General features: G+C 38.0%; 1 protein-coding gene across 5 annotated transcripts; it reads left to right on the top strand.

The window, feature by feature from the left end:
- CYLD (CYLD lysine 63 deubiquitinase) lies at positions 1 to 26,721 on the top strand. 5 transcript variants are annotated; one of them, XM_083794830.1, is made up of 17 exons: positions 1 to 154; positions 3,961 to 4,613; positions 5,589 to 5,891; positions 6,739 to 6,844; positions 7,908 to 8,006; positions 8,688 to 8,804; positions 10,397 to 10,776; positions 12,360 to 12,525; positions 13,314 to 13,455; positions 14,057 to 14,179; positions 15,422 to 15,513; positions 16,575 to 16,641; positions 17,935 to 18,067; positions 18,678 to 18,786; positions 19,492 to 19,610; positions 20,257 to 20,473; positions 22,185 to 26,721. In XM_083794830.1, the coding sequence occupies exons 2-17, from the start codon at positions 4,107 to 4,109 to the stop codon at positions 22,367 to 22,369; spliced, it is 2,865 nt and encodes a 954-aa protein (XP_083650956.1). In that variant the 5' UTR covers positions 1 to 154; positions 3,961 to 4,106; the 3' UTR covers positions 22,370 to 26,721. The 5 variants fall into 5 exon arrangements, with proteins under 5 accessions (XP_083650956.1, XP_083650955.1, XP_083650958.1 ...); XM_083794829.1 differs by having other exon boundaries at positions 6 to 209; XM_083794832.1 differs by having other exon boundaries at positions 7 to 209; positions 5,589 to 5,756.
- Positions 26,722 to 27,981: the final 1,260 nt, after the last annotated feature.

A 27,981-nucleotide genomic window follows, 5' to 3' on the forward strand; every position in this document is an offset into this window, starting at 1 on the left:
GGGCTGGAAAGCCCCGCGTCGCCCCGTCACCTGGCGGCGCTCTCGGCCAATAACACCCCGAAGCGCTGGCTGTCGCGCTCTGTGATTGGCTGCGGGGACAGGTGGGGGCGGGCTCGGCGGGGAGCAGCAGGCTGCGTTTCACCGGCCGAGAGCGGTGAGCTACGGCGGCTGGCATCGGGGCGCGGGGCCGTGAGGCGGGGCCGGGGCAGGTGAGCGGCGGCGGCCGGGCGGCGCCCTCAGGCCGGGGGTCGGGTTCCGAGGTCGTGGGTTCGGGTCCCGCCTGGCGGTCGCGGGGTGGCGAGGCCGCGGCCCGCAGCGCTCCTCGCGGGGCCCGGGCGGGCCGCGGGGAGCCGCCGCCGCTTCTCCGGCGTTATTTCCGAAGGCAAACGGGCAACTCGGGCGTTGTTGGGAGGGCCTGGGCGGCGAGGGGCCCGCAGGGCGGTGCTGGCGGGGGCTGCCTGCCAGAGCCGGCAGGGCCAGGAGGTGCGGCTGGGCGGCGGGGGGTGTCTGTGCCTCCTCTGGAGCCGAACAAATTACCGCGTCTGGTAAAAGCAGCCATGAGATTGCATTTCCTTCTGTGAATCACAATCTCGTTTACATTGGGGCGTATCTGGTGTTTTGAAGAAGCAGCGTCTGATTTCACTCGTGGCTTATGTTGCATTCGTGTGTATGCCGAGCTGCAAGTAAATTTACGTGCTGGCAATTCTGCTCTCATGTCCCTGGAGACGTTTCCTGGCCTGCTGAAGGACACAGCTTCGCACACCAGCTGTTTAAAACTTGGTATTCAAAGTGAAAGTTTGGTGAGAAGCTGAGCGCTTTGTTCCGTGTGCTGAGGCAGAGCCGTGGGCCTGCGCCCTGCCAAAACCTGTGGCATCTCCGTGCGTCGTGTGGGGCCGGTGCGGGTTGGGAACTGCCCGCACGTTGCAGAGCAACATCAGTTGTGTGATGAGGTGACTTGGTGGCGGCAGCCCTGGCTCAGGGCTGGGCAAAGAAGGAAGTCAGGGAAGCCCTGAAGTTGGGCAGCTTGTTACGGCCTGCCTCTGACGCTTCTCTCCCCCAAAGCGCATGTTATTGCAGTCATAACTGTTTTGTCTGTTGCTTCCCAAAGCCCTTGGAGTGTGGAAATAATGTGGGTAGGAGGTGGTAGCAGCACGTAAACAACCGTGCTGGTGGTCAGGCATGGTCTGGTATGCACCAAGCATCCTGGTCCCTGCACACTGTGGTCACGGCTTGTTGCTGAGCCTAACTGGCCTAGGTCTGAGTTAATTCCCTCTGGGGGCTGGTAGTGATGGCTGGGCTGATGTAGGTATTGGGATTCAGTGAGTGTGCTTTACTGCAGTGTAATCAACTCCGTTGGAAACATCTGTAAGAGGTACTGTAAAGTAAGTGCTTTGTGTACGAGCTTCTGATGTGTTGCTGGAAGCAACCATCCTTTTCAGCAAGTTGTTCTTTGCTGTTAAGTGCTAATTTATCACTTACAAAAGAAGGGGATAGCTTTTAGAACTGTGTATTTTCTTTGGTGTGGGAATGTGGTGAATAAGTTTCTTTGAAGGTGTTTTGTATAGTGATAACAAACTTTGTCATAATGGAAAACTTCCTGGTACTTTATTTAGTAGCTTCATGCAGTTTCTAGAGATGACTGGACTAGTGGACTAGGACTTTGGAAGACTGACCACATGTAGTGTAAAGTTATCGTTATGTAATCTAATCGCAGCTGTTAACATGTTTTCCCACTGAATTCTCTACTCCTAAACATGTTAAGATTATGTAACGCTGCAGCAGTGGACCTGCCAGCAGAGTAGAATTAAGTTTTTTTTGGATAGCTGCAAACAAAGCTTTACTTGATGTATTCTTCATTTCTTTTTTTAAGCTCTTCAACAGACCTTTGTTAATGTGTTGTTTCCGTGTGTACTTATTCATATTAAAATCGTTTCTAAAAGTGAAAAGGAAAGGACTGTGATGTCAGAGATGCTTGTTTGCAGTGTTTTGAGTGTCAATTCTATGTGGAATGGCTTGTAAAAAGGAGAGTTCAGTGCATCAGCCTTTGAAAGATCAGAGCATAAAGTGGAGCTGTACAGAATAGGACGGTATGTATAGTTTCCTCAGTGTCTGGTAGAAGCAAAGGGAGGTGGCAACTAGACAGATCTTGGATAGAACTTGATTTTGATATCTGAGTAGACTTCTAAAAATTCATGGTCATTTGGGTGTGTTTCCTATAGGAAAAAAAACAAAACATATCCTGTTGTATTCTTAATGAGTTCCCTTATATAATGGTACTGTTTCAGTTTAATGTTGGACTTTTTTTTGTTAAATGGGCTTTATTCTTTGTTGATGTTCATGTGTATCAAATAAAAGCTGAAGAAAAATATTTTTTAAACTTGAAAACAAATTGACAGTCTTTGTTTCATTACCAGACTTTGTTTCAGTGAGGTGCTCTCCCTCAGTTGTGAATTATTTTGAAAATGGAAACACTTTAAAACACGATTTTTACAGGCTGCTGTGGTAGTGGTGTCAAAGTGTGATACTGACATTGATGATGAAATGCCCTATACTGAGGGGTGGAATGGCTGTGTTGCACAGGAGCCTTTCTAGGAGGGCTGGGAAGTCAACATAGAAATGTGTGAACTCCTAGTGACTGGAAGATGCTACTTTGCTTAAACTTAAAAGTATGTGGGTGCTGTTATTTTTCTTCAGGTGAAACAGTTTTAAGCACCCTTCTTTAAAAAAAAGGTTGAAAACAATTACAGTGCTACTAGGTTGCTTCCTGATAGCCTCTAAAGCTGGGATTGAGCTGAGTAGGGAAGTGGCAATAGATTTAGTGGTACTTGAATACTATTGGAGTAAAGGTATGGAGGAAGTGGGTAGCAAGAAGAGGTGCAAGGACAAAGTATTTTTTTTATTATTTACTGAAGTTAAGTCCATAAGTAGTCACTGAGCTTCTCCTTTAACTGCATGCAAGCTAGCTGTGACATCACGGATTAGCAACAGGGGAATTTAAGTGAGAAGCTATTCTTAATTTGTATAGCACCCTTTTCTCTCTCCATTGGAAGAACAAATCCTGTTATGATATTGCAGATTTTCCTTCACATATTCAATATGCTCTTAACTGTGAACATATATACACGTATATAGCAAGTAACATACATACACATATATGTATCTGCTACCCTGAGCAGTGAAGTATTTTTAGATGTTTTTTGTTTAAGTATATTGATTGTGAGCTACAATGCCTAGGATGATATTTAACTAAGGCATTTTCTTCCAGGGGACTTTATTAACTGATATTTTTCTCACTTAATTGAGATGAATTACCTTTCTGAAATGATAAAAAGAAAAGCCTCCAGATTTTTCCTGAGAATCTAATGTTGCAGTGCTGACACAACGTGGTTTTCATATGGTGTTTGATGCTTACTGGAGCTGCCCATTTCTATTACATAAAGAAATAGCTATAACAAACTGGTAAATCTTCCATTTTCTGTTCATCTGTTACATTCACACAATTCTCTGCTTCACTAAATCAAAATGTTATATGAGATGACAGCTGTAGTACACTGTCAAAAATAGGTAGTCACTAAGCACAAGAAAAGGTCTTTACAGCAGGAAGCTTCCGAGAAATATTGTTTGTGAGCTGGAGCAGGATATTTATTCCAGTTCATCTGAAACTAAGATTTCTTTTTCTTTCACTTGTGTGGTTCTTGTGTTTCAGTATGCTTTTTCCATAGTCCATTGCTTCAGGGAACCAGAGAAGGAAAGGAAATACACAGCATTAACAAGCAGAAACGTGTGTGTGGTCAACAGTACTGTGGCTGTTTAGAGACTTGTATTCACTGTCTTGGATTTTCCTGAACTATTTTTACTCTGTAGGAGGAGTGGTTGTGGTCACAGATTTAAATGATTTTTTGTTCTTCAGGCTAGCGGCAGTTCCCCAACTTAAATTTACTTTTTTTTGGTTTGTCCTAGGTCTTCTGCTCTGGATCTGGTTCTCTACAGAATGAATACTGAATTGTGAACCTTCCAGTAGAGAAGATCAGCGTGTATATTTATATATCAACATCTTATTTTCTTTTTCCTGAAAGCTACTGCTCAGCATCTGAAGTTTAATCACAATGAATTCAGGCTTATGGAGTCAAGAAAAAGCAAGTTCATCATATTGGGAAGAGCGCATCTTTTACTTGCTTCTCCAAGAATGCAGTGTCATAGACAAGCAGACTCAAAAGCTCTTGAAAGTGCCCAAAGGTAGCATTGGGCAGTTTTTTCAAGACCGTTCTTCTGTGGGACACTCCAGAAATATTCCTTGTAAAGGCAAGAAATTACAGATTGGATTAAAGATTTTGGAACAACCTCATGCAGTCCTGTTTGTGGATGAGAAGGATGTTATCGAAATCAATGAAAAGCTAGCTGAGTTGCTTTTGGCCATTACTAACTGTGAGGAGAGATATAGCTTGTTTAAAAGCAAAAGCAGGTTAACTAAAGGCATTCAAATAGATATTGGCTCACCTGTTAGAGTACAGCTTCGGTCAGGAGATGATAAATTTCCTGGAGTTGTTCGCTTCAGAGGACCCTTGTTGCAAGAAAGGTCCCTAACAGGAATATACTTTGGAGTAGAGCTGCTGGTAAGTTTCTTGATGGCGGGAAGCATCATATATATTTTGTAAGATGAATTGAAAATCTTTTTTTAAAGAAGCAGTCATAACAAAATCTAGAAGCATTGTTAAATTGTACAATCTTCAGTCTTCTCATAAATAGTATTATTGAATATCTGTGATCTTGCCATATCACTTTAGCCTTGTATTCTGCACATCCAGTGAAGATACAGGGGCTGTGTGACTCTTCCAGTGTAGAAAGAATTGCTTAAATTTGTATCATGGCAAACATCTGACTCAGATTTCTGTTGAGTGCTTTAGTTTTCCTTGTTTATGATAGCAGTGCTAAGATACAGCCCATAAACTTAGAGCTGCTGTTCACTAGAGCACCAAAATTCAAATGGCAACTAGATAAGGTAGAGAATGTTGCTGTTTTGTGCTCCCAACAGGTATTTCTGCAAGCGTAATGTCTAGCACGAGCTTTTGAAGGGTCATATTGAGGAGAGTGCTACTCTTGTGCCAGGAGAGTATTTTTCAAAGTTGTTAAACTTTTTCCACATTGTTTGCAATTCCCAGTAAGAACCTCAGGGGGTATCTGGGCCTGAGCACTTCTGAAAAGCAGCTCTCTTTATTTGGCATCTAAGTGAAATTTTGAAATGCTTAGTGTTCACGTCTACTATGAGGTAGTCTTACCTTGATCTGGAAAAAATTTGATGATAGAAGCAAAATCTGCACCTGAAGAAAATACGCTTTTCTGCGTTAAGAGTCTTCTGCCTGCAGCTGCTCTCTAATGTAATGACATCTTAACGTTTATTCCCATAAGATAGTGTGTATATTTGCCACAAATTCTGCCTTTTTTTCCCAGTATAATGGTAGTTCATCAGACTAATTCATACTGTGATTTCTCCAGGTCAGTGGATTATATTGCTGTTTTTGTAGTAGCCTGATCCTGCACAAAATACACTACTCTTTTTTTTCTGTTCTTCTTTCCCCGCTGACACTTAGGAAGAAGGTCGTGGCCAGGGCTTTACTGATGGACAGTACCAAGGCAAGCAGCTTTTCAGATGTGATGAGGATTGTGGGGTTTTTGTTGCTTTGGACAAACTGGAGCTGGTGGAAGACGATGACAATGAACTGGAAAGTGACTATGCAGCTCCAGTTGATGCAATGCAGGTAGAACTTCCTCCTCTGGAGATCAACTCCAGGGTTTCTCTGAAGATAGGAGAGAGTATAGAGTATGGGACAGTTATATTCTGTGATGTCTTACCAGGAAACGAAAGTTTAGGATACGTTGTTGGAGTGGACATGGTAAGAAAATAATCTGACTTTAATAACTTTTGCATGTGTGTTAGCTAGTAAATGACATGCGATATAGAAGAAGAAGCATTATCCACAAGGTGCTTCAGTGGAGGCTGACCTAAAATGGGAAATAAACACTTGTGTCCAAAATGCCACTTGGTAATAATTGTTCTGGCATTAGGTAAATTAGATCCTATTTGATGCGAATGGCTTAGGAGAAATACTGTGGTTACTCTGAGGAGCCTCCACTGAGCTACTTGCAGTGGTGGATGTCAGTCTTCAAGTAACAAGTTTTGTTTGTCTTGTGAGACTGGTTTTGTTCTGCCTTTAAAAAAAAAAAAGTCTGGATTTCTTTTTTCTTTTTTATGTAACTTTGGTTTGTTTGACTTCGTGTTGTATCTTAAATGTTGAGTTTTAAGTACAAAAGTTGATGTTTCAAGAAAACATGAAGTTGGTCAATAAAACTTCATAAACTGGAATTTCTTAAAATGAGCTACTTCCAACTTTTTTGGTAGTTCAAGGGTTTTTTAGTAGATCAGGTACTTCCATTTTCTTGATTATAGTAGCTGTTAGCTAATGGTACTGAAACTGCTTTAACTTGTGCATAAATAATAGATTTTAGTGGAGGAATGCTTGTTAAAGTAGGAAATATTTCAAAAAACAGAAATGTTTGTCTTTAAAGACTAATGTCTGACTTAGTTCTAAATGAAAGTTTGTACAGAAAAAATAGTTGCTGTCAAACCTTTCATTTTCCTTTTTACCATTAATGGTTAAGCATGTTCCTAAAGACATTTGTGTATTCTGTATGATGTGAGTCTTTTCTTGGGGTACATGTAACGTGCTTTTCTATTTCTAGGATAATCCTATTGGAAACTGGGATGGAAGATACAATGGAATACAGCTGTGCAGTTTTGCAAGTGTTGAAAGCACACTCCTTTTGCATATCAATGATGTTATACCAGGTATGCTGTGCTTTCTTAATCAGAAAGCAGACTTTGATAACAACTTAGGCACAGTAACACGATTCAAACAATACTGCAGAATTATTGTATCCTGATTTTTCTTGAAATAGTTTCACCTTCTGTTATACTTCTTTTCAGTTACCTCCCCGTTTTGGTTACAATCTCACTAGTGGAAACTGGAAACCATTTTAATATTAAGCAGTATTCATATCATTGTATAGTATTCACAAATCAGATATGCAAGTATATGAGTGTCTACAGCAGAAATCTTATTCTTGGAATGTTTTTCAACTTAATCAAGGAATTCAAATACCTTGGTCAGAAAGCTGTTCTTCCTTTGGGTGGAGTATATTGATAGCATTATTTATGCATTCTGTGAGTAAACACTTGAAAATTCTCGGAAAAATTCATCGTAAGACTGTGTGCAAATATTCACTATTCACTGAATGGTGTTAACTTGTAACCACCACGATCCCATGATTCCCTTTCTAAAGAAAGAAAAATGTCATGTTATTTATTAGTGTTCTATCTGAAATCAGGTGCTAATGAGAGTGCAGTCTTGTACTGCATGTAGTCTGTAACTGCTTCCCCTCTCTCTTCAATCCAGCCAACTTTTCTTAAGTTCACCTACTGCTTGGTTTAGTTGAGATGCATGTTTTTGGGCCCTCCTTTCTCTGGAGAACTGGCAGGGACTCTTATTTATTTATTTATTTTTGAGAAAAGAGCATTTGCTGTAGTTCTGTTGGTGGGGGGAGGGGGAGTTGAGATTTCATGCTTTTGTTTCCCATAATGGAAGCATGAAATACACATTGAAGAACCTGAAGTCAGACTGGGGTGTTCAAGAAATAAAGGTAGACTTTAGAGTAAGTAATGGTTGATGTGATAGAAGCAAATCTTATAAACAAACAGAATTATTATGTACCAAACAGGATTTTGCTCCACTCAGTTTTAAGATTTAGGATGCCAGACCTTGATTCATTTACATTTCAAGTTGAATTTTTCTGTGATGTAGTAAAAATATAGAAAAGGAAAACTAATACCGTGTTCATATATTGCATCTTAGAGACTGTGTCACAGGACAGGAGGCCTCCCAAGCTTGCCTATACCTCAAGAGGTGGTGGTGACAAAAGCTTGTTCAATCATAGTAAGCCAAAGGCAACAGGTATGTATGAGAAGTCTTTTTTTTTTTTTAAATAAGATTATGAATTTATCTATTTTTGGGAAAAATGTTGCCTTATATTTCATTTATTATTGCAGTCACATACAAATAACTTTCTTTGAAGTAGTGAAAGCACAGAATGTTTGTATGAACTTATTTTCCATAATAAAGATGGTAGACTGTTTTCTGACTAGTGTTTTTGTTAAAATGCAGGCAATAGTTGAGATTGCTTTCACGAAAGCTAGTTTGAGCTTTAACAGAAATTCAAGAGTATGTTATCTGCTAGCCCAGTTCTTAGCTGCATTCTCCTTCTCTGAAAGTGTTTTGTTTTTTTCTATAAAAACAAAGGAAAAAAATGCTTACTGTAAACTATCTCAAACTGCTTTCGTTTATCCATAGTTCACAATAACGAAAAGTTAGCACCTTTGGGGTGTTTTTTGTCTTCTTTTCGGGTTCCTGACTTTGAATTTCAGCTTGGAAGATTATTTAGTTATGGAATAAACTACTGCCTTATTGCAAGCTTAGGACTGTGTTAGCCTTGATGCAGGAGTTTGCTCCTTTGTGGAAAGGCAGTTCTGTTGTCTTGAAAGTGTAGTAACAAATTTATACTATTAAGAAGAGAGCACAGCTAACAAACTGTAAATGATGATGAATCTCTTCAGTACAGCATGCATTCTCTTCCAGGGTCTACCTCTGAACCTGGAAGTAGAAACAGATCTGAAGTCTTCTACACATTAAATGGCTCATCAATTGATTCTCAACCTCAAACAAAACCAAAACCTCCATGGTATATTGATGAAGGTAATGAGAGATGGTAGTCTTTAATGTTGGCATATCTTTTTCTAGAAAAAAAAAAGTGCATGTACTTTAAATAAAAACAAGTATAAGTTTTAATTTAAACAGTTGGAATACGTTGCTTTAGAGGAAGATATACTATATCTTAAAGTATCTCAGAACCCCAATGTAAATATACAGTCTTAATTGACAGACCTCTTTATTCTGCATATAGGAAGTTACATCTTGGAAATGTACGTGCAGCACTGTGGGAATGTGTATGTCTTGTAGGCAAAATAAAAGCTGAGGCATACAGCTTGGACGGAAGACGTGAAGATACTCCTAGTAGCCAAGTATATATAGTAATTCTATTTTGCCTCTTTGTTCTTAATGTTACAGATTTAAGGGAACTGCAGTATTCTGCCATCCTAACTGATCAGTATGGAAGTAGGAAAAATTTGATTAATCATACGTGTGTGTGTATAGATTTTTGAGTATTTTAAGTTATTTTTGTAAATCTATCTGAATTCTCCCAAGTCTGTGTATGTGTATTCAGAGCATAAATGGATCTTGATTTGCATCCAGATCTAATGCAATTTTTCTTTTCTTGGCTAATTCTTCCTGAAGTGTGGCTGGCTCAAGGGATAGATACTAAACCAATAATGTTAATGTATAGTGGATACTTACAGCAGTAGTAGGCCCTGTATTCTGGGAACCATGAAAAAAATAGGTTAAAATTGTTCTTGGTTGCCTAACAGATTTTAAGCATGGAAATATGTTTAAAAATCAGTTATCATATTTTAAATAAGCTAAGTACCCTATCTAAAAAGAGTATAGAAGTAAAGGATTAATTTCTTTCTACTTTTTTTTGGATGTTAACTTCTATTAATAAAACCATGTGGGTAGAAGAAGTGAGGAGGCTTTTGCTCTGTTAATACCAATTTTGTAGTAGAGACCACATAGAGAGATGACAGAAGATGCAAAACATCTGTGTTACTACATCTAGTTGTGATCTCATTAATCAAGCACTGTGTTAGTCATGACTTATTTAAATCCTTTATTCTCTGTGAACACTGATAGATTCCCTGTGCTAGAACCAAAGTATGTTGTGATGCAGCCAGGGGAATAAACACTTACCCAGTTACAAATAATGCCTGCAAGCAATTACTCATCTGTGTGCAAGCTATAATCCCAGTTCTTTCCTTGGCTGTACGATGAGTTCCTACTAGTTTTATCCACTACAGGAATAATCCTTGTGGCTGTTAACTTGTGTTCAAACACCAGTTCTAACCTGGGATTGATGTCGGGAGGAATCAGTCTAAGCCTTCCTATAATTCCTGGCTAACATCTCTTTGTGCTGCTTGTTTCCATTGGTTGTGGTAAAAGTGGTACGGCTACAGTGATGTCTCCTCAACCACTTCTGTGTCTCCATTGCTAAGGGACAAACATCTTCCTGCACATCCCCAGCTGTTAATGCTTCCTATGCAGGACACTCATTAACTCCAATGTAGTTGCAGACACATTTAGTGGTTTGACAGCGAAGTCTCTTCTTTTTTTTCCTCCCCTCTAACCAAACCAAACAAAATCTGAGTTAACGTCTTGTTTTTGATTCTTAACAGTTGCTGAAGATCCTGCAAAATCACTTACTGATTCATCTTCTGGATTTGGGCATTCTTCACCGCCACTGCAGCCACCTTTGACAAACTCTGTGTCTACAGAAAACAGATTCCACTCCCTCCCCTTTAGCTTGACAAAAGCATCAAGTACTAATGGTACTATCGGACATAGTCCCCTGTCTTTATCTGTTCAGTCTGTCATTGGTGATGTAAATACTACGGCTAACCAGGAGAGTCCATCAACAGCAGGCCCCATTGGTAACTCTCATGGTCTTGAAGCAGGCTCCTTGGCGGAAGTTAAAGAAAATCCTCCTTTCTATGGAGTAATCCGCTGGATTGGCCAGCCCCCTGGGGTGAATGAAGTATTAGCTGGACTGGAACTGGTAAATATCTGATAAATTGTAGTTTGTTTTAATATTAATTACCTGTTACTAGTTTTGTTTTTTAGATTTGGTCTCTGTATACTTTGCAGAAGTAGTCAGTCTGGAGGAATTTGTCTAAATGGGTTGCTATGTGATTTTGTAACATAGCTGAAGTCTTAGATGGGCTCTGACTTTTGTGGCTGCCCTAGGCCTTACTCTGTTAATAGGCTTTAAGATGGCTTTGTGTTACTAAGGGTAATTGAATTAAAAGGACTGTAGGTGACTAGTTTGCTTTGTAGGTCACTTATGTGCTTTAAAGGGAGTGTCCTTTGCTCACCTTACTGAGATCCTCATGGCGGGGAGGGTGGGGAACAGCTGTTTAATGGCTCTGAAATGTAGATCTACTTAAAACCTCCCAGGCGGAAGAGGGGAGATGATGATGCATGCCAGCAAACAGGCAGTGTCTATCAGTAGAGTCGTAATACTGATTTCGGTAATTGATGGTAGTGATGTTCTGTTACAGTAGCCGCATGCTTCATGTTTCTACCATCCCTTGATGAACGCACAGTTGCTGCAAAAGTAATTGCTCTTATGTACTAACAGTTACTCTCTAGTTGCTGCTGCTGTGGTGGTGAATGGCTATCAGTGATTAATGTGTATGTGATTAGAGTCACAGAATCAATCATCAAGGCTGGAAAAGACCTTCAAGGTCATTAAGTCCAACCATCAACCTGACCTATTGAGTCTCATCACTAAACCATTAGGTACATGGAGTTCTTTACTTTGGCATAACTTTTCATAATTGTACGCTGCTTTATCTGACTTTTTCATAAACAGAAAATATTTTTAGCCAAGTAGGTGAGATTGTGACTGGCATTCCAGCTGTTGGAAAAATCCTGATACTTCTGGCTTCTTTGGGTAGAGCTCAAGCTCTAGTTAGCCACAGGGTTAGACTGCACCTTAGGATAGCGTGTGTTAAACTGGCATCATGGATCTCTCTGCCATGTGCTTCTGCACTAGAACCTAGCAGTTGTTGGTAAGCAGGTAATATACTTTCATCATGTTGTCAGAGATAATTACTGATGATGATTTTTATCCTTCAGACAGAGCTTGTGTTGTATTTCCTTGACATACACATTGTGTTTTGAAGCAGGTAGTTTTCCTGTGCAGTTCACAATCACACTGGAAGTATTCACACTTCCCAGTGCTTAGCAATTTTAATTGAGTACTGAAAGATGCTCACTAGTCCGTGTGCGTCCGTTCTACCTACTAAGGGAATCTAGGGTAAGTGGCTAGCTTAGTTGAGTTCCTAAAGTTGACTAGGTTTTATTCTCAATCTTCTTCCACATCCTTCAAGTTTTTTTTGATGGAATTTTTATTTTATTTTGGATGGAGTGAAAGGTTAAGTGTGAAGAAAAAGTATAGCTTTTAATTTTCTCAACAAATCCAGTTAAAGAACACCTCAACTGATGTTTTATACCAAAATGTGGGAACGTTGTATATTAAGCTTCAGAGGACCTAAAGGGTGATTTATGGATATGTATTTTCTCATTACAGAATTGTAGAAATATGAGAAAACAGTGAATTCTCACTTTAATTTTCAGGAAGATGAATGTGCAGGTTGTACAGATGGAACATTTAAAGGAACTCGATACTTCACTTGTGCTCCAAAGAAAGCTCTTTTTGTTAAACTCAAAAGCTGCAGGCCAGATTCCAGGTTTGCATCGCTGCAGCCTGTCTCCAACCAGATTGAGCGCTGCAACTCTCTAGGTACCAAGCTTCTGCTTATTAAATTATCAGCTGGGAACTGACATGGGTTTTGGTTTTGTTTATTCCTGCAGTATGTACTGTGTATTGAACACTTGGAAATCTGTACAGCTATTACTTAAATGAGAATCATGAATCTGTACAAAACATAAGTTCTCTGACTTGCTTTTTTATACTTTTAAAACAAGACAATCTTCATTTATTTAAGGAAATGCCATAAGACTTAAGGATTTCTTGTTGTGCTATATGTTTTCTTTACTTTAGAAATTGTAAAGTAGTCTTGCTGAAAATGATATCTGCAAGCCCAGCAATATGAGACTGCAATATCAGAACTAAGTTATTTTGTCAAATAATTTCTTTTTCTAAACACTAAGAGAAAGTGTGCTTTTATGATTAAAATTAGTGGTCGGGAAAAAAAAATGGCTTTAGATATCTTAGCTTTCTTGGGTCCATGTCATTGTGCCTGCAACAACCCCAAAGGATGGGTGTCTTGATATTTGTAAGATGGTGTGAACAGGGCATTTAAACTGAGAAGAGAACTTCATTCCTACAGGATAAAATTAATTGAGTGCTGTAGGCTTTCTGAAGCACTCTGGTGTGCATTGTGTGTGGAATGCAAGGCCTTGTTCACTTTGTGGACGAGATTGTGTATCAGTTATAGTAAAATGCTATTCTAGTCCAGAAAAGGAAAGTTTACACTAAGGCAGTAGCTTAGCTATAAAACATTAATAGGAAAATCTGAAGAGGGATAAAATTGGAGGCTTTAAAGTGTCTTTTGAAAAAAATTTCAGCCTTTGGAGGTTACTTAAGTGAAGTGGTAGAAGAAAACACTCCTCCAAAAATGGAAAAAGAAGGTTTAGAGACAATGATTGGAAAGAAGAAAGGTATCCAGGGTCATTACAACTCCTGTTACTTAGACTCCACCTTATTCTGGTAAGTTCATAATTTGTATCATGGCATCCCAAGGCATATGGGACATATGCTAGAAATGCAGAACACGCAATCTTTGTTGCAGTGATTGTCTGCTTTTTTTATTACTGTGCAAATAACAAGCTTACAAAGTCATGCAGTACAGTCTTTGACGCATTACTGTGTTCTTTAAATTTGAACAAGTTCTGCGGGATTTGCTGCTTAACTTGAAATACTAATCGGTCTTCCCTATGTCCAAATTGCACTGGCCTTAGATATCTATACACTTCCTGACTGAAGTCTGTGGACTGTTGAAGGATGAAAGAGTACTTCGGGCAGGGCAGAGTCCGGGGGAACAATCTCTTGTTTGCAGAATCCTGTCACGGCAACTGTTCTTGTATTCTGCTGGAGTGAGGATACTGGTTTAGAGTGGACCTTTTACTCTTCAGTATGGCTGTGTTGTCTTGTGTCTGTAATTATCTGATTTTGAACTTGTTTAGTTCTTGAATTCTTCCTATGGCTTTGCTTGGCTTGTTTTATGTTGCTGAGGCATCTGAATAGTTCTATCTTCCAGAATCAAAACAACCTTTGTTTTTTTCTTCTTTTTTTTTTATCTCCTTTATAGCCTGTTTTCCTTTAGCTCTGTTTTGGACACTGTGTTACTCAGACCTAAAGAAAAGAATGATGTAGAGTATTACAGTGAGACTCAAGAGCTGTTGCGGACAGAGATCGTGAATCCTCTTAGAATGTAAGTAAAGACATAAACTAGTCTCTGGTCTAATATAAACTTTATAATAAATCCTGCTGTCTGTGCATTCCTGTTGCAAATCTGAAAAGTTTATAGCTGCTGCTGCCAGTTTGATTTTTTAAAAATATTTGTACTTCATTGTAAATTTCATCGGTGCGAACTATGAATAACTATTTCTAGATTAGTTATAAAATGCTTACATTTGTAGTCTCTATTTGGAATTAAAATCAGCATGAAGCTACTGTAAAACTTATGGAAATGAGTACAAAAGAATTGATAAATGTGGATATTGTGAATTGATGTAACTTATGTCTTTAATGTTTCTGTTCTTGATAAGAAAACTATTCGGGTTATCTTACGGAGTTTCACAATTTCATAGACTCTGAGGGGCTTTTAAAGTTACACTGATTCTTTCGTGTGGTCTGCAAGTGGCCAAAACTCTCATAGAACTTTATAATTTCTTGGGTACAATGAACAAAGGGGAAATGGCAAAAATTATCATAAATTATTTGGCTTCATCCTAATTTTGTTACATCTGCAAATAACAGTTCCGAAATTCTATGGGCTGTCTCTGAACAATTCATTAGGAAGTTTTCTTCACATTCACAGAATAAGATGATGGGTTCTGAACCCTTCCTTATATAAAGTGTGTAGTCTGGATGGTTTATTCAAGGGTTCTCTGGTAGGAGCAATAGCATACACAGTAGCAGAAATCTCAAGTGGCTGAGAGGACAAAGTGTTACTCCTCTTGCCTTTCTGCCAGGTTTAAAACTTTCTCTCTACTCTGTAAAGATAGAGGAAAAGATGGAATGCTCAAAACACCAACTTCTTGGGTCAGGGATACAGTTCTGTATCTTTCTCAAATACTGTTTTTTTTTTTATTAATGACTTCCACAGTGCTGTTGCATGACATTCTGAAAATGATGCATTAAGTGGTGCAAATCAGTGTGAAAACAAATCAAAAGTAGTTACTTGACTAATCAGAAACACTTATCTTTTTGGTAAGTTAACGTTTAAAAAAAATGTTCTTAATGTTTTGCAAGAACATTGAGCACGGCACTGCATTTGTAATGCATTTAGAAAACTGGGAGTCATATGAGTATGAGGAGCCAATACGTAGCTTTGAAGAAATACTGTACACAGTAATAAAAAGTGAGCCTCTGTTTCAACGTTTAAGAGTGTTTTCTGCACCTCTGACTTGACTGCAAAGTAGCTAATAGCTTATTAACCCATTTATCTTAGATATGGATATGTATGTGCTACAAAAATAATGAAACTGAGGAAAATACTTGAAAAAGTTGAAGCTGCATCAGGATTCACATCAGAGGAAAAAGGTAACTGGGAGGTATTCTTTTCTTTAACTTTTGGAAGAAATGTCCTACAAAGGAACTTAAAAGCCTATATTGGTATACCAAAGTAAAACACACACATCTTTCTGTAGCAGCAGTATATGTACCAGAGATTTGAGTGACCACTGGTGGTAGAAAGGTTCTTTTCTACTTCCTTGGGTCCGTAAGGAATCCCTTGTCTTTCTCTGACTGGATCTTTTTTCTTTGCTGTTGCTTTTCTGTGCCTGTGTCTATGTGAAGAGAGAACTCCCTTCTAGTAGTTAGGGGAGATCTCAGAAGTGAGACTGTGATAAGGTTGTGGTCTGTCCTCTTTCAAAATGTCACTTTGCTCCCTTTGATCTTTCCACCACAACATTTCATCATCACAGTGGTTATGCATTATTTCAAGAAATAAAATACATGTTATATTAGAAAACATGTTTTAATCTTTTGATCTTCTGCTGCATATTGTGATGAATGCTTTATTATGTGGCTGGTGTGGTTTTACCTGAAGAAACATTAAGTGCTTTGAAAATCAGTATTTATTGCAGTTGGTAGCAGGAAGAGAAATATACTAGAAAACTGTATGTCAGGGGAGCATAGACCTCTTGGGAAGCTTGTTCTGGCTGCATTCTTGATTAGAGAACTCAGTCTCTAGGATAGATGAACTTTGTACTGCTGTGTGTTTTCATACAAGTGTTACTGTCACTCCACCTCCCCTTTCCTATGTGCTTTCACTGTTGTATTTTGAAAGCTTTTATTTCTCCCGGGAAAAAAAAACATGGTGCCAAATGATTCTTCTAAAATACAGAGTATGTTTTCAATCTGTACTGGAAAGCCTTGTTGCCCTGTTGAGCCTGCCTTTTTTTAGGGCCATTTGACACCAAAAGTGTAAATAGAGGTTAGGGTCATAAAAATGTTCATAGCTTGTCATAATCTTACTGTGTAAAAAAAAAAAAAAAAAAAAAAAAAGCTTTGCATTTTTCCTATAAAAATTTTGAAACTTTCACATCAGTCTTGAATACTGTACCTATTTTTACATAGTAACAATTCATTTTTTTTCCTAGATCCAGAAGAATTTTTGAATATTTTATTTCACCATATTCTAAGAGTTGAGCCACTATTGAAAATAAGGTGAATCTCTTTTTTATGTTGAACTTGTCTATCTGTAGAGTCTGTTGCTTTTCACATTGAGTCAACTTGTAAGACACTTTTGACTTGTGTTTATTACTGCTAATAAAATTAAATGTAATGAAGTTATATTCACAAACCCAACAGTGTATTTTGCCCTATTCATCTTTTAGTTTTAAAAACTCAACAAACAGTCTCATGAGAAGTGGATGAAGATTCCCTGTCCTAGGGATGTGTCTGTGGGAGCTTTAGTGCCTTCCTATGCTAGGGAAGGGCTAGTGTAAGAGGACCTTATTAATGTGGCCTATAGCTTATAGCTGCTTATTTTTGGAACAAGCTGCAGAGATTCCTGATTCAGTGTTTAAGCCATGGAATCTGACTTGCATGTCAGAAGGTGTTAGCCTTCCTTGTTAGGTCTAATGCAAAAGTTTCAGTGGCTTGTCTTGATCAAGTTTTGCTTCTCTTTTCCAAAGTAACAGGTACTGGCGTTTAGATCTGCCTTTGCTTTGACAGTAGCACTACGAGGATTCAGTTGTCATAACTGCAATGAACAGAGGCAGGGGGTTGTTGCCCATTGCTGTCATTCTGCTAGCTGGCCCCTGACACTCCAAGGTTCCTTGCTGTATTCCATGGCAGCAGCAATGTTGCATTTTATATAGTTTTTCAGTCTTTTCCTCACCACGGGAGTTGTAACTGAGAACTGGGCAGCTCCCCAAGTTTGGATTACCCTTTTGAAGAGTTGTGTTGGCTGTGTAGGAAGTCTAACAAGACTCGCCATTTCTGAAATTTCTACTGAAGGTGAATATAGTTAAGTAGTGTAAATGTCTTCTTGATTAAAGTGAAATACTTCATTAAACCCAGTCAGATTTTTTTAACTCCTTTTTGGGAATATTGTGAAGGCACAGAAGAGAATTACTGTTGTTCCTTTTGATGCTTTATTACTGAAACTCTTTTCTTGTCTCTCCAATGAAAGCTGCTTTAGTGTGTTGGAGTTTTCACTGTACATGCTTAGGAAGTATTTTTGAGTTGGTAGTTTAGTAATGCATAGGCACATGCTTTTAAAGCACACTGCTTTTGTTTCCTAAATAAGTCTTTCTACAATCAGTCCACATTTAATACTTGATTGCCTATTGTTTAATGCCTTTTGTTGCTGGTGTTGGTTTTTTTTAAAAGCACAACATATTTCAAAGTAGAATGTTGGATATAATATTTTATAGAAGTTAATATGTTCTTAGGAAAATACAGCTGCTGTTACAGTAGATCTGATTTTTTTTCTCTCCTATAATCTGTTTTTAGATCAGCAGGTCAGAAAGTACAAGACTGTTATTTCTATCAAATTTTTATGGACAAAAATGAGAAAGTGGGAGTCCCAACAATTCAGCAGTTACTGGAGTGGTCATTCATCAACAGCAACTTGAAGTTTGCAGAGGTTGGTGACGATGGTTGCTTTGTTAGAAATGATACCTAAGTGTTTACCCATTCAGCAATAGGACAAAAGTGGGATTTTCTTTGAAAAGAAAATGCCAACATGTTGGAGTTGGGAGAACTAGGTCAGTGGTACAGGTAGCCTATGTTACACTAATATTTTATGGTTGACTTAATAATGTATATTCTTTGGCTAAACAGACCAAAGTAATTTAGGTAAAGAATTACTGAAAGAAAGCTTTTTGATTACTGCCAGTAATTTGTCTTAAGGACTAATATTTTCAGATTCCTGTGTTTGTAAAAAGCTTTATGAAGGGAAGCCTTAAGTCATGTTTTATCTTTAGTTTTGCAAGGGGAGGAAGTACAGTATTTAATACTGTGCTTGACCATAACTGGAACTTAAGACATTTGACAATTAGATGCTAGATGCCTATTTTGTAGCTGTAGTTTTTTTAGTTTTAATTTTGTCTTGCTTTACTCTCTTGTTAATTTTGAAGACAATGGGCTGCAAGTGTAAATAACGCAAATATGTTCATAGTATTAGAAATATCTCTCTACATTTAGATTGTTACCTATTTGAAACTCATTGCATTGTTTTCTGTCATTTTACCTAGGCACCCTCTTGCCTGATTATTCAGATGCCTCGATTTGGAAAAGACTTCAAAATGTTCAACAAAATTTTTCCATCCTTGGAGTTAAACATAACAGACTTACTTGAAGACAGTAAGTATATAGTATTGTGTTGTACAATGAGAATGAGTTTTTGAAAGTGGCTAACACAATGTAAGTAATTATATCGGGCAGTTTTCAAGTGTGTGTGTATGTTCAGAACTGAGTAGCGTGTAACCTGTAGCATGTCAGTGATGGTGCATGTTCAGCTTTAAGTCTCCCAGTTTTTCAGTTAGGCAGTCCTAAATTTATACTTGTCATCCACTGAGTTTATCATCCCATTACCTATGGGAAGACATCTAGTTCTAAATATTCTAATCAACTTTAACAGTTCCATTAATTCTTGCGTTAATCTCTGTTCTGAAACTGTCATTACCTTTTCTTTTATTGTCATGGCCATCAGCTTATGTCACATATTTCTTTGATGCTGACAGATGCAGAGGCTAAGACCAATATGATGTTTTTATTTTTAAAAACCTGTTTTTACTTTTCATCCAGTTGGTCGACCTTAAATTTTATCATTCTCTGTTTGCAACTTAGCATTGTTTAAACCTTTTTCTCTTCTTCCACATTATATCATAGGGAAGAAATTAAATACAGTGGTATATTTCTGCTTTGATCAGCAGTATGGCTTAAGCTTTTTTAATATAATTTTTCTCCATGTAAAGTAATAAGCTTCCTTCCTTTCCATACCTGTCATCTTAGAAAACTAAAAAAGCCCCCCCAAGTGGGAGACTAATATCTTGTTTAAAAATGCAGCTCCCAGGCAATGCCGTATATGTGGAGGGCTTGCTATGTATGAGTGCAGAGAATGTTATGAAGATACTGATATTTCTGCTGGAAAAATCAAGCAGTTCTGCAAAACCTGTAACACACAAGTAAGCTGTCTTGTCTTTTCTCCATGTGTTTACCCCAAATGGTATTCGCTGCAATAATAAGAGTGTGGTGAACCTTTCTCATCAACAGTAGTGTAACTGCCATGCCAGGTAGTGTAGCCTTCAGTGGCAAATTGGAAGCTCCACTTGACCCTGAAACATATTTATCAAGAATTTCATAATAAAAATGTGGCAAATACTAAGTCTGCTACTGAATGCATTGGAAAAGTGGTAATTGCAGGCAGCTTGGAATCTATTCCCGTGTGGCTTGCTTTAAATCATAATTTTACATACCTGCTACCTTGTTTGAATTGATAAATTCATGACACAGAACCATTTAATGTTTAGAGCTGTTTGGTAACTTGCATAAAGCTGTCAAAGTCATGGCTTGTTTTCAATTCTAAGTATAGTAGAAATTATTGCATTAAACCTGCCCCCCCTTCTATCCTTAGATTTGACTTTTCTGGGAAGTATTGAACTAACTGTTGGGAAAAAAGAGAAGAAATGTTTACTCTGCTACCTTTATTGCAGTTCCTTCTCTGATGCCATTAATCTTCAGTTCAGCAGTACTGTTCTCTTTAGCTTAGTCTGCCACAGAAACAAATAATCTTGTGTTTTTTTCTCTTCTGAAATATTACTTCAATTGTAGGTTCATCTTCATCCCAAGAGACAGAGCCATAAATTCAATCCGTTGTCACTCCCTAAAGACCTGCCAGACTGGGATTGGCGACATGGCTGCATCCCATACCAGAAGATGGAGTTGTTTGCTGTTCTCTGCATAGAAACGAGCCACTATGTAGCTTTTGTTAAGTATGGGAGGGATGACTCCGCCTGGCTTTTCTTTGACAGCATGGCAGATCGGGATGGTACATCTTCTTCAATTTATTATCTTATTCATTTTTTTACTTGTATTACTGTTCTAAATTGTAGTGCCAATTTCATTATTCCATTACATCTGTGGATACTAGTATCATCTAACTTGAGGTATTTAATGCTGAGACATGAATTGACTCAGCTTTTCCTCAGCACACTGATTTCATAGCAGCCTGAATGTACGGTCTGAATTTCACCTAAATTGGATGTTTTAGTAGTAAGTAGATGCTACCAAAATAATTGCAGAAGCTTTCCAGCAAGGCTCTTCACGGCTTTTTCTATATTTTGCAAGTTTGGCAGAGGGAACGTCTTTAAAATACCGAGCTGCAGGAATGTGTTCATTCAATTTAAGTGGATGTACACGATTATCAGGTAGTATTTCAAATATCATTTTTACTGGTCTTGCTTAAATGAGTTAGTATAATTTTCTTTGGGATAACAAATAATGTTGCAAAATCTATGCCACTTCTCTGAATCTCTTTAGAATCAGTGAAAAACTTACCCTGTAATAATACAAGTATCATTAATCAGGTGGTCTCTTAGATACTGCTGCATTAAGTAGTGTTTAAATAAAGGACTGTGTTTAGTTCTGATGCCTGCAAAAAAACAGTAATAGGTACAGTGTCGGACTCTTTCTATCAGTTCTGTGCCTGCAGAGGTCTTGAGTCCCTATATGTTATGGTGTGATTTTTTTTTTTTTGGAGTGCGAAGAAGAATCATGCTTCCTGCTGAAAATGAGAAACTGCTACAAGGCTTAAGGTCTCTTTCTTAACACCTGCAAGGCAATCTAGCTTTGTTTTGAAGTGCTCAAAATGTGTATGACTTAAGTCTGTTAAGAAACACCATATTTCAGGAAATATAGTTCACATGAGATGCTGCTGATCTTAGTTGTTTTTTTATATCACAAATATTTTTCTTCAGCTTGTATTATAAACTAAAGTGTCTCCTGGAGAGCAGTGTCATGGATGGCTGTAGTTATGTTTCAATTTACTGGTTTTTGCATTGAAAATGGCCATGAGCAAACTCTGCCTTAGTTATATAAGTCAGGTACAGACACTCATGGCTTATAAATTCATCAACTGTTATTAGGTGTCATTTTATTAACAAATTCAGTAGCATGTGAGATGGAGTTTATATGCAAGTCACTCTTGTGAGGTTGTACACAACTTTTAGTGTTAATGAATACCCAGAGTGTTCTTTCTGGTGGGGTTCATGTGTGGTGGTTGTGTGGGTTTTTGTTTGTTTGGTGATAGAGCAATCAAACTTGGGAAGCAAATCTTCTGAGTAAGACGATAAATACCTTGCCATTTTTTCTTACACAGACGAGTATTTCAAATATATAAAAGATGCTCTGTTAGAAAAGCAAATACTTGTGCTTGATGTTACTTTTTCATGATGCTTTGAAGTCCTTGTGCAGAAGGAATTATGCAGTAATTCTTTAAAGACTAAATCTAATGTCAATTGGTTGAGTTGAGATTTTTTGGACACTACAGATATTCTGATCAGTCGTAATTTTTCTTGGACACCTATGCTTTTTGTGTGTGTACCCTGAGGTAGTCCAGAATGAAACATTTACTTTCTTTAGAAGGCCTTTCCAAGAATTGTTGATGCTGTCGTAATTAAAGTAAATTATAAAGAATAAATATATATCCTAATAGATGTAGATGGTATCCTAATCTTTCTTTCTTTCCTTATACGTAATAGGAGGTCAGAATGGCTTTAACATTCCACAGGTTACACCATGTCCAGAAGTTGGTGAATACCTGAAGATGTCTCTAGAAGAACTACATTCACTGGATTCCAGAAAAATTCAAGGTTGTGCGCGAAGACTGCTTTGTGATGCTTACATGTGCATGTATCAAAGTCCAACGATGAGTTTATACAAATGAACAATGTCCTCTGGAAAACTGAAGAAACAGTAAAGAGATTTCTACTGTTGCATTTGCTGCATTTTTTGGTTAGTTTTAATGCAACCGTTGCTGGCAATGGATGCGATGACAAGGAAGAAGTGGACTCTGAGAACAAAAGGATTACTGTTCCAAAAACTACATGTGGAGTTCTGTAATTGAAGTATTTAAGCATTTTGCACTCTAGGAAGTGTGCTTGTGTGTGTTTGTTTTATAAACAAAGTCTAAATGAAGTTACTAAAACTTAAAGCTTTAAGTGCATTGATAATATACAGACTTTTAAAAAAAAATCTTTGGAGTTTTATCAGGAGAAGCTTCCTTAGTCCATTGAGAATGTAAAGATGCAGTGCTATTGTGCAGTGTATTTCTATGGACCAAGGATGATGAGTCTCATATTTTTTTCTCCTCTCCCACCCTCCCCAGCACTGCTCCTCACCCTTGATCTTTTCAGCACCGTAGATTCTCTCTTCAAGAGAGAACTTCAGTTTTAAGAACACAAATTTTAAACTGTTCATTGTAATTAATTCTGTCTTGTTAGCTGTTCATTACTGCATTCTCTTCAGTTCATGTATTTACATCTCTGAAAAATTCACATCCATTTAAATATCTGAATTCCTGTCTTGTGAAAATCAAGCACACTGATTTGCTGTTTGATAAGTTGGGATTTTTGGAGAGAGAAAAAGGAGAAAGAGAAGAAGGTTTTGACGGGAAGTGTAATTGCTGAAACAAAACTACCAATGCTTTTCCTAACTGTATTTTTAAAGGAAGCAGACTGGAACAACATCAACTGTGTACAAATGGTTGGAGGACAAAACAATAAAATGGAGAATTGCCTCAGGGAATGTTACAGAAGTGGACTCTGGTTCTTGGTGAAACAACACCTGACGTTTATACAGTACATTAAGCTACTGCCTGGGAGTATGTTACACATCTGACTCTTCATTTCAGGATTATTAAGGACTATTAAAAATCTCTGGAAAGATGAAACCAGAAATAAAAGTAGATAAGAGTATTACTGTATGCCAAGTACCTAATGAAAACTAACTCAAAGCTGCAAAACCTGTATTGGTGTAAAATATTATTGGTTAGAACCAGGTTTATTGGTTCTTGTTTGTAATGAAATACTGTTGTTTTAGCTGCTTTTTTTAGCTACTGCTGTCTATTCTGACTAGCAAACATTATATATATATATATACACACACAGTAAAATCTGGTTGTACAAACATGATAAATTGCGTATAGAGAGCGCTGTACATTTTCAAATTTTAGGAAGCTTTCCATACGAAGCATCTTATGTGGGATTGAGTCTGTAGAAGGAAAGGTCACAAAATCTAAGAGGGAAAGTCACGTGCTTCATTCTTGTAAAGACAAGGGAGAGTGATCCTATATTGTAGAAAGTGTTACTTTGTGCTTCTTGGGAGAAGAAAAACAAACAAACACCTAAAATGTGTATTTGGCACATGCTGTACCACAGTGTTGTACTAGAGCAAGATATGAAAATTACGCTTGAAGTACCTAGCTGTCAGCAATAAGAAATGTAGGTATGTTGAGAGAGTTGATCTGTTCTGTTGGCTGCTGCTGAAGTGTGTTTTAACTTTTCACTGTGAAGAGCAAGGAAAGTTCTTTAAGTGTCACTGATGCTTTTGCCTCTAATTGTCTGGATTCCACCATCCCTTGCCTTACTTACCTAGTCTGTGCTCTTTGGCAAAACTCTGATTCTCTAGTGTCAGTAGTACTTTGCGCTCTTGAACTGTTTCTCTCCTGAAAAATTCCAGTAAAGCTTTAGGTGATGGATTCTGTACGTAAACAGCTGTCACTAGAAGGGGTTATTGTCCATGGGCTCTTAGGCTGTGTACCAGCCTGCTCTGGAAAAGCAGCTGCATGCACTTACATGTCTTGACAAAGATGCCACAGAAGCATTGCAAGGGAATACAAGCTGTGTGGTCTTTTTTTTAACCTTCTGTTTATTAATGTAATGTGAGCATGAGGTATGATCATCCTTCCTTTTGGCTGCGTATTGAAGATATGCAAGATCATGCCCCTTTGTGACTGAACCTGAAAGTACTTGCAAGTAGTACTTTAAGGTACTTCCATACAAGAAGCAAACATAAAGGCTTTACGGATGGACAAACACAAGCCCACATAAAAGTGCGACCAGTCTGAATGTCTGGATTTCTTCTCCCTAGATTTACTTTTCACTTTTCCCTATGCATTATACTTCATATGGCATAACAGCAGCCTTCTGCTCTTGAATCAGCTGCTTCTCCTGCCTCCATCTCCCTGCCTTCATCTGTACTGAAAGCTACTAAAGTTGTAGGTAAGCCTTACCTCTTCCTGCCGTAATTCAGAGACCCTTGGAACGGCTGTGGCTGGAGGGGAGACTTGGGCCTGGCAACCACATTAAATTTTTCTAGATGAATAATCCTGTAGCAAAGTATAATCAACTGTTTTTCACAAATGCAACTATCCAATGATCCTTTTTTTTTTTTCAGAATGCATATTTTATTAGCAGAAGTATATTAAAATAGATAGGTGTACATATCACACTCTTGGCTTCTTGACTCTAATCTTCTGGGCTTAGACTGGAAATGTAAAAGTGTGAACTTTTACTGGGGTATGTGCAGAACACACAAAAACCAGTTTAAATGCATTACTGTGCATGCTTCTTGGTGACAAATAGTGCATTTTGAAATGCAGACAATGTTTTACAGCCTGCATTTTGTACAACTTCATTTTGTACAACTTCATTTTGCAAAACCGCAACTAGTTTTGCAAACGGTGTGTGACTACATGGTTAGTTTATTGCTCATGAGCTAAGAGGGCAGGAATGTATTCTATGGAATTAAAAAAAAAAGTTTTTGATAAGTGAGTCTTTTTCCTTTTAATCTAAAAATCTTCTAAGTATTAATTTACTTCAGATCCAATGCAATACTTAAAGTATTAATCTGGCAATGTAAATGAAATGGAAACGTAATGAAAATGGAAACTAACCCTAATTTTGGCTTTCTTTCTCAGAAAAGGCTTATGCAGGAGAAAAAAAAGTCACTGTGAAAGGAAACTTGTAAAATAAGTCATACAATAGGGTGATAAACTGTTTTTAGCCTTCAGCATTATATTGATGGGGAATTGAATAAGATAGTTTGAAGAAAGCGCCTGTATTTTAACACATCCACTGCTGGTAAATGTAATGCCCAAAGGTTCCGGTGACTAAGCACCCACCTTTTATGTATTTAATGCATTTGGAACCTCCCTTTCAGTTCTCCTTTTTTTTTTTTAAATATGGTGGACATACCCATAAATTGACAGCAGTTAGATGATTGCTTCATGGGTTTGCCTCTTAAGCATTGCTAACAATGGTCTTATACTTAGCAAAACACATACAAACTGTGGCTCCTAACAGCATGTAAAAAAAAAAAAAAACAGAAGCATCTTTTCTTACTTGGGAGAAAAAAATGCACTCCTGGACAACTCTCAGCCTCTAATCTGTTTTTTTTTTTTTTTTTTGAAATGGCTTCACATTTCACATCAGTGGAAAATTGAACAAATCGCTGCAGTACTTAATGCTTATTTTGAACCTATGCGATAGAAAGAAAAGGTATTACTTAAAGGTGATACCTTACACATTGCTGTAAAACAAAGGCAAACAAACAAAAAAACACCACCAAAACCAAAGCACCATAGGCTACATCAGAATGTTGGTATCTTTTGCTGTGGGAGGCAACTGGAGGAAAAAAAAATTACAAAAGTACCTGTTCAGTATAGGTTTTTCTAATATTTGTGATACTGACTGTGTGCTCTTGAAAATGTAGTACTGTGTTTTACTAAATAGCTTGAGCAATTTCTATTTTAAGCAAGTACCATGTGTAACAGACGTTACTCATAATCATAACTGGTTGGTTCATTTCAATGCACTTATTTTTCTTGTGCACTTTATACGCCACTTAGATGAACTTGGTCACCATGATCCCTAATGACAGCCTGTTTAATACAAAGCTAAGGCATGACTTGCTGCAAATTGGAATTTTATGGTTTCAGAACTGTGATAGTATAAAAAGCAGCTTGAAAACATTGTGTATTTTTACCACTGTAACAAAGCATGTTTTTTCTCTGTTCGTGAGGTTTTGCTAATAAACATCTCATGTTTTGTGCACAAATAGTCTCTTAAACTTACGAGCGCTGTCTGCAAGAATGAGTTTGGGAAACAAACCATTGTATCAGGTTGGCCTGTACTAGCCTTAACCCCCCCCCCCCAATGGTAGAAAGGAATTAGCTGCTGCTGGAAAGGAATGTACCATGTGCTCTTTCTGTATTGATATTAATTAAAAGTATTATTCTTATGGTGCTCTCTACTTCTTTTGGGGGGGGGGGGGGCTTAAGAGTTTTGTGGGTGTAACAAGCAACAATGAACAGAGTGTTGAACTAGCTTGCGTACTTATAGAGGGTTTTCTTTTATGTATTTTTGTTAGTGGCTTTTAATTGCAACTTTTCTAGAAAACTTAGGACCTGCTGTAGCTGACTGTAGTTTGCCTATGGGAAAAAAAAAAATTTAAATGCTTACTATATGAACTTACTGAACATAGATGCTCAACTCCTTCTTGGGTCATGCTGTTGTTTCAGCACTGCATCCATTATTTGTACACAAATTTGCATTCTCTAAGAAAATATTACTAACCATTATTTTTAGTTTTCTTTTTCTTTTTCTTTCTTTTTTTTTTTTTTTTAAATTCCTTGAGTATAATAGCAATGATTAATGATGAGATCTACCTCGGACTGTAAAAGAAATGCTGTCAATTTACGTACTCTTAAAACCTCCATCTTACTGCAAATACTTAAATACTTGTAAAAATAGTTGTAAAATATATATTTTTAGGGAGTGTATTAGGTAATTCTATAAAGATTTTTTTTCCCTACTCTTAGTACTCGATTTTTCATTTGAAATAAGATTATTATTTCACATTTAAAAGCTAAGACCTGTGCATCACTCTGGGAAAGGTGCTCAGAACATCTCACCTTTTTATAGCACTAGCATCAATGTTTTCTTCACTACAGCTGGAGGTCTGACTATTTTGAGTATTCAGTCACAAGAGGGCACTGCCTGTACCAGCTGAAAACTGCCTATTTCTAAACCCTTGATTATAAAAAGTGAAGATTTATATTCATATTTGGCTATGCAGATATTGTAATCCCATCTGTCTACTGCTACTGTTAAAACTACCTTTGAGCTAATGAAATTAGGTACGTATGCAACTTTCTCAGGTGTGTAACCTTCAAGCAGAGTAAATGTCACACTATAGGCTTCAGGTCTGAACTGCAGATGTGTCACTCGCCCAGCGGTCGAGTCCACGGGGGTGAACAGGCACGTGCTGCAGCCGAGCTTGTGTCCCTGCTGAGCAGGACAGCCCCCCCCCCCACCCGCCCCGAGGGATTGGTGTTGGGGCCAGCTGGGCAGGCTGCCTTCGCGTAGCAGTGCTTCCCAAAGGCCCAAGGGCCCTGCAGCACTGTGCAACACGCCAGAGAGGGAAAATTGGATCCGAATGAAGTTGCTGTTTCAGTGAGCAAAGCCGCTCTCTACAGGGAGATATAAAATACCTACA

This window comes from Anser anser (assembly GCF_964211835.1).
Source record: "Anser anser genome assembly, chromosome: 11".
NCBI classification, from domain to species: domain Eukaryota; kingdom Metazoa; phylum Chordata; class Aves; order Anseriformes; family Anatidae; genus Anser; species Anser anser.

What these genes read in the sequence shown, in the direction of transcription:
- CYLD (XM_083794830.1), top strand. Translation starts at nt 4,107, where the DNA reads ATGAATTCAGGCTTATGGAGTCAAGAAAAAGCAAGTTCATCATATTGG. An exon ending in TAGTAAGCCAAAGGCAACAG is followed by an intron (nt 8,007 to 8,687) that starts GTATGTATGAGA and finishes ATTCTCTTCCAG; the next exon opens with GGTCTACCTCTGAACCTGGA. An exon ending in GAGCCACTATTGAAAATAAG is followed by an intron (nt 16,642 to 17,934) that starts GTGAATCTCTTT and finishes ATCTGTTTTTAG; the next exon opens with ATCAGCAGGTCAGAAAGTAC.